Source organism: Sphaeramia orbicularis, chromosome 21 (genome assembly GCF_902148855.1).
Source record: "Sphaeramia orbicularis chromosome 21, fSphaOr1.1, whole genome shotgun sequence".
NCBI lineage: Eukaryota > Metazoa > Chordata > Actinopteri > Kurtiformes > Apogonidae > Sphaeramia > Sphaeramia orbicularis.
This window is the reverse complement of record NC_043977.1, coordinates 13,866,288-13,878,525: the sequence shown is the minus strand read 5'-3', so window position 1 is coordinate 13,878,525 and position 12,238 is coordinate 13,866,288. Positions and strand designations below refer to the sequence as shown.

General features: G+C 36.3%; 1 protein-coding gene across 3 annotated transcripts in view; it reads left to right on the top strand.

Annotated features, from left to right (window-relative positions):
- Positions 1 to 12,238, top strand: part of epha3 (eph receptor A3) — a 333,749-nt gene that overhangs the window by 299,758 nt on the left and 21,753 nt on the right. For all 3 annotated transcript variants that reach the window (XM_030125112.1, XM_030125114.1, XM_030125113.1), the window contains one exon: positions 500 to 693. In XM_030125112.1, coding sequence (XP_029980972.1) covers positions 500 to 693 — 194 coding nt within the window. The remainder of the gene's footprint in view (positions 1 to 499; positions 694 to 12,238) is intronic.

The window sequence follows — 12,238 nt, the reverse complement described above, 5'->3', positions numbered from 1 at the left end:
CTCATATGGGCAAAAGTTTCTGAAAAGGTATGGATAATAGTGTTAGGTATGATTATGACATCAATATATGTTTGGTTTCAAAACAATTGACGTAGTGCCTGCTGAGAAAAAAACAACTAAATGTTCATTGTAAATCTTCCCCGCCCTGTATATTCATGAAAAATAATATAATTTACAGATATAAACAGGTAGGTGATAAGGATAGTCATAGATAATTATGTTGCACTCTTTCTTTAACCATAATATAAACACCATCCCACATACTAAGGGTTTTTCGACTGGCTGCATGTATCCGGGCCACCAACCTCTCCATCATAAGTATATCTAGAAAATAACTGATCCATTGTTACCGTGATAAAATATGAGGCGGCTGCCATGAGTGTGATGAGATATTTTGACTAGAAATGAGAAAAATACACTTGGTAAGATTTAGATTTTTGCATTTTATCTATTCTGTCATTTCTATCGTTCAATCCTGTCTTTTCTTTCACATTTCCAGGTAATAAAAGCTGTAGATGAGGGGTACCGCCTCCCCCCGCCCATGGACTGCCCTGCTACCCTCTACCAGCTGATGTTGGACTGCTGGCAGAAGGAGAGGAACAACCGGCCTAAGTTTGAACAGATAGTCAGTATCCTGGATAAACTCATCCGCAACCCCGGTACCCTCAAAATCACAGCCAACACCACATCCAGGTACCTTACACATACTTTTTAAAAAATTTTTATTCTGTTTGTTATCTGTTTTTCACTGTTACAAATGATACCGCCTTGGACCAGTTTTGTATGCAGCTGTATGTAGATAGGGCGATGCCAGCAAAAAAAAAAAAAAAAAAAAAAAGGGGGCTCCAGGCAACTGGCAGTCCAATACTGTGGCATCTGGCAGAGCGAAACACCTTCCATACATGTCACCCAGTCTTTGTTTTTGCTGGCCGTTGCATTTTAAACTCATTTGGTGATGACGAAGCAGTGGAGCAGGCATGGCAGTTGCAGTTTCCCAGTTATTAATGTAATGGACAATAAAAAAAGTTGAAGGTTTCCAGCAGGGAAAAAGGAGCAGGGGTGTTAGTGGGGGTGGGGGTGGGTGTGGGGGGGCTCTTTCCTTCTTCCTTTCTTTATGTGTAGCTGTTTATTTTTGGAACCAGGTGGTACAGGAGTTCGACACAAACATCGTCTTCCTGCTTCCTGTCTTTCCAGGGTGTTATGTGAATCGTAGCTCATATATTCCCACCGAGGTTATTATCGTTAACGAAAACTCACGAAATGATGAAAAGTAGAATTGATAAAACATTTTCATCAACTGAAATAAATTAAAGCTATAATTAAAAGAAAAAAAAAGATAAGTAACTGAAAGTGTGTTGTGTGTTTACAAAACTAACTAAAACGTGTAAAAGTTATGGAAAAAATTCCCTTAGTTTTTGTCTTTGACGATATTGGATTCATATGAAATAGATTTATTTCGCTCGAGCAGTTTTAGCTAGCGGCACCATACGACACTTCATCATCACTTGTGGTTTAGAGTCGTCTTCTCGTCCCCACTGTACCTGACAACATGGAGATTAAAGTTGGGAGAAAGCAGCAGAGTCCTGTATGAGATTTATTTGAATATGACGGTGAAGATTTGAAAAATATAAAACTAAACTAAAGCTAAGCATTTCGGCTAAAATTTGCTTAGAGGTCTTATCTATGTCTTTGTGCATAAGAAATCAATAGAAGTGAATCCCCAAAGGAACTTTTTGTTGGTAAATGCAAGTTCTGCAAATTTACAGGATTTCAGTTCTGTTCAACATGTTGATGCTCATATGAACTGTTTTCAGCTCAAAAATGTCCAATTTCATCACAATTAATGTTATATTTTCATGTCACAAATGGCCAAGTTATATTTTACTGAATTTACCTGAAAAACAAATATTCTATTCTTTTAGATTCCCCAAGTTTTCTTACAAGATTATCTGCTACGTATCACGTTTTATTTTTACAGGTTCAGTATGGAGTATGGTGCTGATCCATCCTGCTTATGTTACGCAAATACATACATTAAGAATGTCACATGGCACTTTTTAAATCAACAGTTTTCGAATAATAAGCATTTTTATAAAGAAATAACAATTCTATATTGTTCTTTACTCTTTAGTATGATGATAAACTATACAATAAATAATTCTGATCCTAGTTTTTGCACAGGGATCATTTGTGGAAACGGTGACATGGCTGCCGAGCATCAGTATGATGGGATCTGTAACAACCATGTCACATCCGTCCACTGCCACATTTTGTGTTTTTGTGTCAGCTGTTATTGTTTTAGATCCACAATACTAACATTTATGAATAAGAGGAGAATTAGCAATAGTAAGTATATAAGTTTATTACTAATAAAGTACTGGTACTGACCAGATCATCATGGGTAATGTCACATTCGTCCACCAGCAAAAGTTTTCACATACACGTGCTATTCCAAATCCAATATTTCTGAAAATAGAGCTTCCACTGTCAAATAATATCAGTAGTCTGTGCACAAATGTATTAGCATTATTTCAACACAGTTCTATGCATTTCTTACAACTTTTTTTTTTTTTTTGACAAAAATGGCCACTCATTTGACCCCTTAAGTAAATTTTAGCCAATTTAGAAAATAACGAAAAGCAATAAAAACTAGCAAACCTGCTCTAAAAACTAATTAAAACTACCTGAATTAGAGGCAAAAAAGTTAAAACTAAATAAAACTAAACTATAATTTAAATCCAAAACTACTATAACCTTGATTCCCACATTAATTACCAAAAACCATTTAAATTCTTATTTCCAATTACAATTTCCATGTTCCGTACCCTCTGATGGTCTTTCCTGGAGCCATCGTTGTGTCCCATGGGGCTTTGGAGCAGCCACCAGAGCCTATGAAGCGTTGTCAGTTCAGGTTACGGAGGCGGCGTATAGGCACTTGGTCTCCGGCAGACGGCTGCGGTATTATGGAGACGTCAAAGCTCATAACATTGACTAATGATTTCTTAAGAAAGTGGAAATAGGTCCCTTGGAGTTTGCATGTAATTTTCCTGATTGGCTTTTAACACTGGGCGAGCACAGGCTGGCGACACGGGCGAGAGCGGTGATTTATTAGGGTTGTGTGAGTATCTGAGTGTGTGAGTGCGGTGGTGGCAGTTGCACAGCGGGAGCAGCTGCACTCGCCTCTACACACCTCGTTTGTCTCGGGGCTGTCCCGGCTGGCTAATGGAACACCCCCCCCCCCTCTCCTCGGCAAGCCCGGACCAAAAGTCTGGGACCAGAGTTGTGCATCTGGGGGCTTCAGGGGGTGGGACCCACTCAGTTTACTGTCCCTGCATGTGGATGGAGAGGGATTGGGGCCAGTGTGCAGAGGTTGGCTGTTGGCAGAGAGACTAATTATGGGCCAGCGGGAGTCCAAGGAAGGTTACAGGCCACTGTCTATCAGAGTTTATTTACAGGGTTTAAAGATGCACTATACAGACCTAAATACTGGGACCTCCTTTTTCTGTTGATTTGAAATATTGACATGATAAATACACTCATGTTAGTTGTCAATAACTTTCTTTTTTTTTCTTCTTTCAATTGTATTTTGTGTAACTTAAGCTGGAAACCACATATAGATCATACAAAAACAAAAGTCTCAAAAACCATTGCAATACTACATAAAATAAAGTATACACTGAACAAAAACTCCCTGTATATACTGTACAGCCCACTGTCTATCAGAGTTTATTTACAGGGTTTAAAGATGCACTATACAGACCTAAATACTGGGACCTCCTATTTCTGTTGATTTGAAATATTGACGTGATAAATACACTCATGTTAGTTGTCAATAATTATCTTTTTTTTTCTTTCAATTGTATTTTATTTAACTTCAACTGGAAACCACATATAGATCATATAAAAACAAAAGTCTCAAAAACCATTTCAATACTAAATAAAATGAAGTATACACTAAACAAAAACTCCCTATACATCAGGGGTTCCCAACTTTTTTTGGCTTGTGACCTCGTTTTAACATCACAAATTTCTGTGAAAAGTGTATTTTTCTCATTTGTAGTAAAAAAATATTTCATCACACTTAAAATAAGACATAATCACCTAAAGAGTAATTTTTCAATCTTGAATCAAGCAAAAAAAAAAAAAAAAAATCCTGAATTAGGCAGAAAAAAATCTTAAATTAAGCAAAAAAAATTCTTGAATTAAGCAAAAAAAATCTGCCAATGGAACAAGCGAAAATGATCTTGGTAAGATTTTTTGAACTAATTTTTTTTAAGGCAGATGGCAGACTTTTTTGCTTGAATTAAGCAAAAAAAAATCTTGAATTAAGCAAAAAAATTCTTGAATTAAGCAAAAAAAAATCTTGAATTAAGCAAAAAAAAAAATGCTTGAATTAAGCAAAAAAATTCTTGAATTAAGCAAAAAAAAAAAAAAAATCTTGAATTAAGCAAAAAAAGTGAAAATAACCTTGGTAAGATTTCTTGAACTAATTTTTTTTAAGGCAGATGGCAGACTTTTTTGCTTGAATTAAGCAAAAAAAAAAATCTTGAATTAAGCAAAAAAAAAAAAAAAAAAAAAAAGGTTAAAATTATCTTGGTAAGATTTCTTGACATAAAATTTTCAAGATCTATTGTCTAAAAATAAGTTCTTATATCTCACTGAAAAGTTACTCTTTAGGTGATTGTATCTTATTTTAAGTGTGATGAGATATTTTGACTAGAAATACAAAAAACACACTTTGTAAGATTTAGATTTTTTGCAGTGTAGGACTGAGCTAAAACCTGTGCATTCGTGCAACGGCGGATGAGGTTTCCAACTCGGGTGAAGCCAAAACATCTGAGCTGAGGCAGGAAAATGGATGGATGGAGTTAGTAGAGTGCAATTAATCTACAGAATCGGGACCAAACCTCCAAATTGTTGTGTTTTAATATAGTTTAAGTTGAACCATCTTTCGTACACATGCTAAAGCAACACACTGGCCAGGAGTCCAGAGTCAGAATTATGCATGCTTGAGTGGAATCAAATTAAAATGTCACACTTCAATCAGTTTTGCTCGATCAATTCCATCAGACCACCTGAGAAGTATATTGATTAAAAGTACATTAAAGCCAGCAGATACCGACTGGCTCGTAATCATCACTTTCGTGTAACAGTTTGGGAGGTTGCAGCCTGATCTCCATGCAGTTTTTTTTTTTTTTTTTCTCCCAGAAACAAAGTGAAAGATGAATTCCTCTTACACTTTTCTTCCACACGTGTATCTGTTCAAGCTCTTCTCCTCGTCCACCTCTCCCGTTTTCCCTGGAGAGCTCTAAAACAAGAGACTATACAGCCCTGGTTATTTAGAGGTCAAAAGAATGAAATATGGAGCAGGGGAATGTAAAGGAGAAAAGGGTAGACTGTCTTTACACTTACTTCTACTTGAGCAGAGTATTTTCTGAGTTCCTGGAGTTAGATCCCAGCCCCGCTCCACCATCAGACAGATTTCTTCCCCTTCTTTATTCTCCCTGTTTCTGTATCTGTACTCTCTCTCTTCTCTTCTCTCCGATCATCTCGTCTCTTGTGTTGCCCTGAGATGTTGCCGAAAATGTAACGGCAAAGGAAACAAAGAAAATGATAAGGGAAGGGAAACAAGGTCATTTGCAGTTTACCTCTCGGAGGATACAGGAGAAGGGGAAAGAAAGCAGAGGATAAAGGGAGAGTGGAGATCACAGGAGAAAAAAGTGAAGCGCTACAGGAAAGTGAAAGGAGAGGAGAGGATCAATAAGCCAAACCAGAACGGCACTACATTCATGTTCTTGCAGCTCAGACGTTATAAATAAGACATCTTTGATATATGTTTTATATTAGTATAAACTACAGTTTTTTGGGGCTTAAAAAGGATAAATGAAAACCAGGAAAATAAGCGCCACTAACAGTCTTTTACTCCACATGTTTTATAGTAAATAGTCTCTCCCCGAATTTCTTCCATTAAAAAAAATATTTCTTCTGTCCTCTTCGGGAGATTCAAAGACTTCCCTCTTTTTTTCTCGCAAGCCATTCCCACTCTCCAGGCCCAATTCCCCTCCTTATTCTACAAACCGGTCTCTCCGGGGGGTCCTGGGGGGCCCCTCAGCATTTTGACAGGCCTCTGATCTGGCAGGAAAAGACTCAATCATTATAACAACACCCACTCCACTGCCTCAAATGCATCCCTTTTCTTCCATTTTTTCCCTCTTTTTCCTGTTGCTGTTGGAGATGTCATCTCGCCTTTCTTCTCCGGCTTTGTCGGCTTAGTGTAGTGTGTGTTTCGTCTGTGTTTTTTGACAGCTTTATGCTTCTCTATTATAACATTGTTCTGATTGTATTTGCCTCTAAATAAAAAATGTTGCATCAATGCAACAAAAGGCAGACTGAATATTTATAGTTTGTCAGTTGGATGATACCTCTCATCTTTAACAAGACAGAAGGAGGAAAGAAACATAGAACAAGAACAGCTGTAGAACTTTAATTAACAATATTGGAATTTACCATTTTAACAAGTCACTATGCTAGTGCTTAATGTTAGCTCCCCTTGAACCCTTTGGTTCCTGTGGTTCCACCGATTCTGTCCAAATATGGTCACCTCAGGCTATAAATAGCCGAGTGACAGCCAGGAAAAACCAATGACTCATGTCATCGCTTCTCCATCCTCTAATTATATAGTCTTTTTTTATAAGTATACAGGGTGGGGAAGCAAAATTTACAATGAACATTTAGTTGTTTTTTCTCAGCAGGCACTACGTCAATTGTTTTGAAACCAAACATATATTGATGTCATAATCATACCTAACACTATTATCCATACCTTTTCAGAAACTTTTGCCCATATGAGTAATCAGGAAAGCAAACGTCAAAGAGTGTGTGATTTGCTGAATGCACTCGTCACACCAAAGGAGATTTCAAAAATAGTTGGAGTGTCCATAAAGACTGTTTATAATGGAAAGAAGAGAATGACTATGAGCAAAACTATTACGACAAAGTCTGGAAGATACTATTAAAGAAGAATGGGAGAAGTTGTCACCCGAATATTTGAGGAACACTTGCGCAAGTTTCAGGAAGCGTGTGAAGGCAGTTATTGAGAAAGAAGGAGGACACATAGAATAAAAACATTTTCTATTATGTCAATTTTCTTGTGGCAAATAAATTCTCATGACTTTCAATAAACTAATTGGTCATACACTGTCTTTCAATCCCTGCCTCAAAATATTGTAAATTTTGCTTCCCCACCCTGTAAAGTCATTATATTACATTACATTTATTATTTTATGTTACTGTACATTACTTACATTAATTAGTCATAAAAAAATGCAGTACCAATACATAGAATAAAGGATATTTAAACTAAAATGTCAGTTCTGTTGTTTAAATAACAATGGCCAAGCATGTTGCATTTATGTTTAGTGTCAAAATGTGCATTTTACATAAATGCATGAAATGATAAACAAATGAAATGTTTTCTTTATTTTGTGGCAAAATATATCAAATGTAATACCAAAGATATAATAAAAAAGTCAACCACAGAACAGCATTAGGCTAATTCAGACTGAATAGACTTAGGCGCCCACATTCAGTGTTTAGTATTTGATTTGATTTGACAGAAAAAAAGTGGCTCTTCAGTAAAGGTTGCAGTCAGTGGTCTATAAAAATATCGTTATCGCCTTAAATATTTGATAAATATTTTAACCTATTCAGTAGCACAAGGTCAGCCCTGTGATGAACTGCTGATTGGTCAAGGGTGTACTCCACTTTTACCCATTGGTAACTGGGATAGGCTCCAGCACCCCCCTGCTACCCTAGTGAGGATAAAGTGGGTTCAGAAAATGAATGAATGAACAAATGAATGAATGAATGAATGAATGAATGAAGAAGCATAAGATATGAGGTCAAGGATGTGAAAATGTTTACTCATGATAATCAGAATCTCTTTACTGTCATTGTACCAAGTAAAAATAAATCGAGGTAAAGCTCTAAGGTTCAGTGCAAGAATTTATAAGACAAAACAACAAATATGAGTAAAAAGGCACATTTTTTTATTTACATTAAAAACTAGAAAAGCACTCAGAGAGCGCAGACCTCAGTGCCCCCCCGCTCACCACCAAAATTTAATCATTTCTTCCTTGTGCCAGTATCAACATTTCCTGAAATTTTCATCCAAATCCGTCCATAACTTTTTGAGTTATCTTGCACACGGACAGACAGACAGACAAACTAACGCCAGCAAAAACAGAACCTCCTTGGCGTAGGTAATAAAAAATATTGCAACTAAGAATATTTGTAAACTAGAAAAGCACTTTGAGAGCGCAGACCTCCGCCAAGACAGACCAGTCCCCCCGATCACCACCAAAATTTAATCATTTCTTCCTTGTGCCAGTATCAACATTTCCTGAAAATTTCTGCCGTTTCACTTGACAGAGGTAAAAATAGACAAACATTCTGTGCATGACTGCTTTTAACCCTTTCATGCATAGTGGTCACTCCTTGGACAGTTATTCTCTAGCTGTTCTCTTATATATTCATGGGTTTTGTTGTTTTAGTTCCATATCAGCCAACACAGTGGACACTTATGCATCATCACATACACTGCAAACCGTTACTGTAACTTTGCGGTTCTAGATAAACCTGATCTGCAATAACATGCTTGAGTGTAAAAAATTGCTAATTGTTATTAGACTTAGGTTGAATAGTTATTCTGTTTTATTGTTAATTGTGTCTCGTGTATGTGTTTTATGTTGTTTTGACTTTGTATGGCTGCTACCTTTGCCAGGTCTCCCTTGCAAAAGAGATTCCTAATCTCAGTGGGATTTCTTTGTTAAATAAAGGTAAAATAAAAATAAAATAAATAAGAATAGACTGTAATGAACAAGTTGTTTTTTCTTAAACAAAAAATGGTTTTGTTTTTTTTTTTTTTTGCATATTATCTCCATGAAGTGAGTAAAAGCTAGTATTAGAGTATGTTAAAATGGAAGAAAACATCAGATTAGCAGCTTTAAAAATATTTTTATGTTATAGTTTTCACACAGTAGATCAGTAAATACATGTTTCTTTGGTTCTAAAATTAAGCACATGGTGTCCAGCAGAGTGGATTTTTTTTAACTCCGTGAAAAATACAGGGTGGGGAAGCAAAATTTACAACATTTTGAGGCAGGGATTGAAAGACAGTGTATGACCAATTAGTTTATTGAAAGTCATGAGAATTTATTTGCCACAAGAAAATGTACATAATAGAAAATGTTTTTATTCTATGTGTCCTCCTTCTTTCTCAATAACTGCCTTCACGCGCTTCCTGAAACTTGTACAAGTGTTCCTCAAATATTCGGGTGACAACTTCTCCCATTCTTCTTTAATAGTATCTTCCAGACTTTCTCGTAATAGTTTTGCTCATAGTCATTCTCTTCTTTCCATTATAAACAGTCTTTATGGACACTCCAACTATTTTTGAAATCTCCTTTGGTGTGACGAGTGCATTCAGCAAATCACACACTCTTTGACGTTTGCTTTCCTGATTACTCATATGAGCGAAAGTTTCTGAAAAGGTATGGATAATAGTGTTAGGTATGATTATGACATCAATATATGTTTGGTTTCAAAACAATTGACGCAGTGCCTGCTGAGAAAAAACAACTAAATGTTTGTTTTAAATTTTGCTTCCCCACCCTGTAGGTTCATAAAATTAAAAAAAAAAAAAATCAATCGCATTGTTTTTTTTGTTTTTTTTTCATGTCTAAAGAGAAATAAAAGCACTCAGGAAAAAAAAATCTTGATTAAGGTTCTCGTAGTTCATACATGAAAGGGTTAATTCCCTGTCTACTGAATATATCGTCCCCACACATGGACATGGAATGCCTGTGACTCTCCGTCCAAATCCTTCAGACACAAGTGGACTTCCTGGCTTTCTAATGACTTTTATTTACAAGGCTATGAATAGTATCCCCTAAGGGAGCGCTGCTGTGTTTCTGTCCTGTGCTGCCTTGCCTCCTGCCCACGTCTTTATTCCCCTTGTGCACGTGGACATAATATACTGAATGTGTGATGCAGGTGCCTTTGACTGTTCCGCAAGACAGGTGCGCAGTGTCCTTATAAAAGCAGCAGGTCTTAGGGGAACTGTATTTCTGTAGAACACAGCGTCGTACCAACACAGAATATTACACACTGATTGACAGTGAGAAAATAGCTGCCCCTCTGTCATCTTCGAGTGTCCCTCTACTCTCTAGGTTTAATATTCCCATCTCTTGCTCTCTCTCTGTACATTTTTTTTTTTTACCTCTCTCAACATTCCCCTTTCCCTCTCTTTGGCAATCATCAATCAGAGCTATTCAGAACACCGCCTGCAGCCTTTCCTTCACCCTGCACTGTTGACTGAACGCTCCGAAGCCCAACGCGGTGCATTTAATTTGATTTGATCCAATTGAAACCATCAAGTCTAATCAAATCTAATGTTACATTTTGCCACATGGTACATATACCGCAGGAAACGGTAATGACATTAGACAGACACTGATGCAGATTTTGTTAGTAATCTTGTTCCCGAATGTGTTCAATATATTATGGAAATATTTTTTTTTTGATGGTTTGATTTCCCTGCTGCATTAAGAAGCCAAATATGCAATGCGTTACGGTGTGCAACAGAGGTCGGTGTGTGGTAATGTGTACATATAGGTTTGTGTGATTACATCTGCACGCCCCTCTGACTCCAATTCATCCACTCACAAACTTATATTTGCACTCTGTGTGAAACTCTGACAAATTTGCGCTCTGTACATATTGCCAATAGAAATTCTCTGTAAATAATATAGACATAAACATATATTCTTAATAGACTGGATATCTGTAAATATTCAATATAAATATACTATAAATACTATATACATAAACATATATTCTTAATTGCCCGGATCTCTGTAAAAATTCAAAATAAATCCACTGTAAATAATGTGTACATAAACATATATTTCTAATAGACCATCTCTGTAAAAATTCAATATATCAATATAAATCCACTATAAATAATACATACATAAACATATATTCTTAATAGCCTGGATCTCCATAAATATTCAATATAAATCCACTGTAAATAATACATACATAAACATATATCTGTAATAGATCGGATCTCTCTAAAAATTCAATATAAATCCACTATAAATAATACATACATAAACATATGAACATATATAAATATACACACACACACACACACACACACTCTCTGTAGAACTGATCTGCACTGTCATGTATAATATCGGTAAAATATTCCAGGGGGATCAGTTCAAAAATTATTTCACGCCAAACACAGATAGAAGGAGTCTTGTCGGTCTTTATGGGTTTAGTGTGTTCATGTTTATTACCTCCACCAGGACACCAGGAGGTATTGTGATCGCTTTGCTTTGTGTGTTTGTTTGTTTGTTAGCAAGATAACTCAAAAAGTTATGGACGGATTTTCATGAAATTTTTCGGGAAATGTTGATACTGGCACAAGGAAGTAATGATTAAATTTTGGTAGTGAATGGGGGTGGGGTGGGGGGGCAGATCTGTCTTGGCGGAGGTCTGCTTCTTGTGTTGAAATTGTACATGGTGGACTAATGTGTTCCCATACTTGGCTGATGAAGCTGATTCTGCTGCCTATGTGCCTCCTTCATTGGGTTACTGTCTGATTTCTGATGTTTTCTACTGTAATATAATTAACTGACTACAGTGGAAAACATTTTATATAATATAATTATGTGTTTTTATCAGTTCATCTGTTATTGTTAAGCTCTCTTGGTTAAATTTAAAACAGCGCAGATAATGTACAGAGCAAGAAATAATTTACTGCCAAAAAATATTCAGGGAATGTTCACGGAAAGAGAAGGAGGCTACAATCTAAGGGGGGGGCTAAATTTTAAAAAGCATAAAGTAAGAACAACAATGAAAAGTATGTGCATAACAAGCTGTGGAGTGTCTTTGTGGAACAATCTAGAACAGGAGATAAAGAAAAGTACAAACATAAATGTATTTAAAAAGAGGTATAAAGAATTGTTTCTGAATAGGTATAGGGAACATGAAGGATGAACATAGTATTGTTGCGAAGTTCAGGTGTGGTTTCTTGGAATTAAGAGAGAGTAATTTGAATTTCAGAGATTCTGATATGTCTGAGTGGATTAGAGTGGGGACAGATGTGAAGTCTAAATGAACTGGGATTATGGGTGTGAAATTATGGAATGGACCTGATGATGCATTT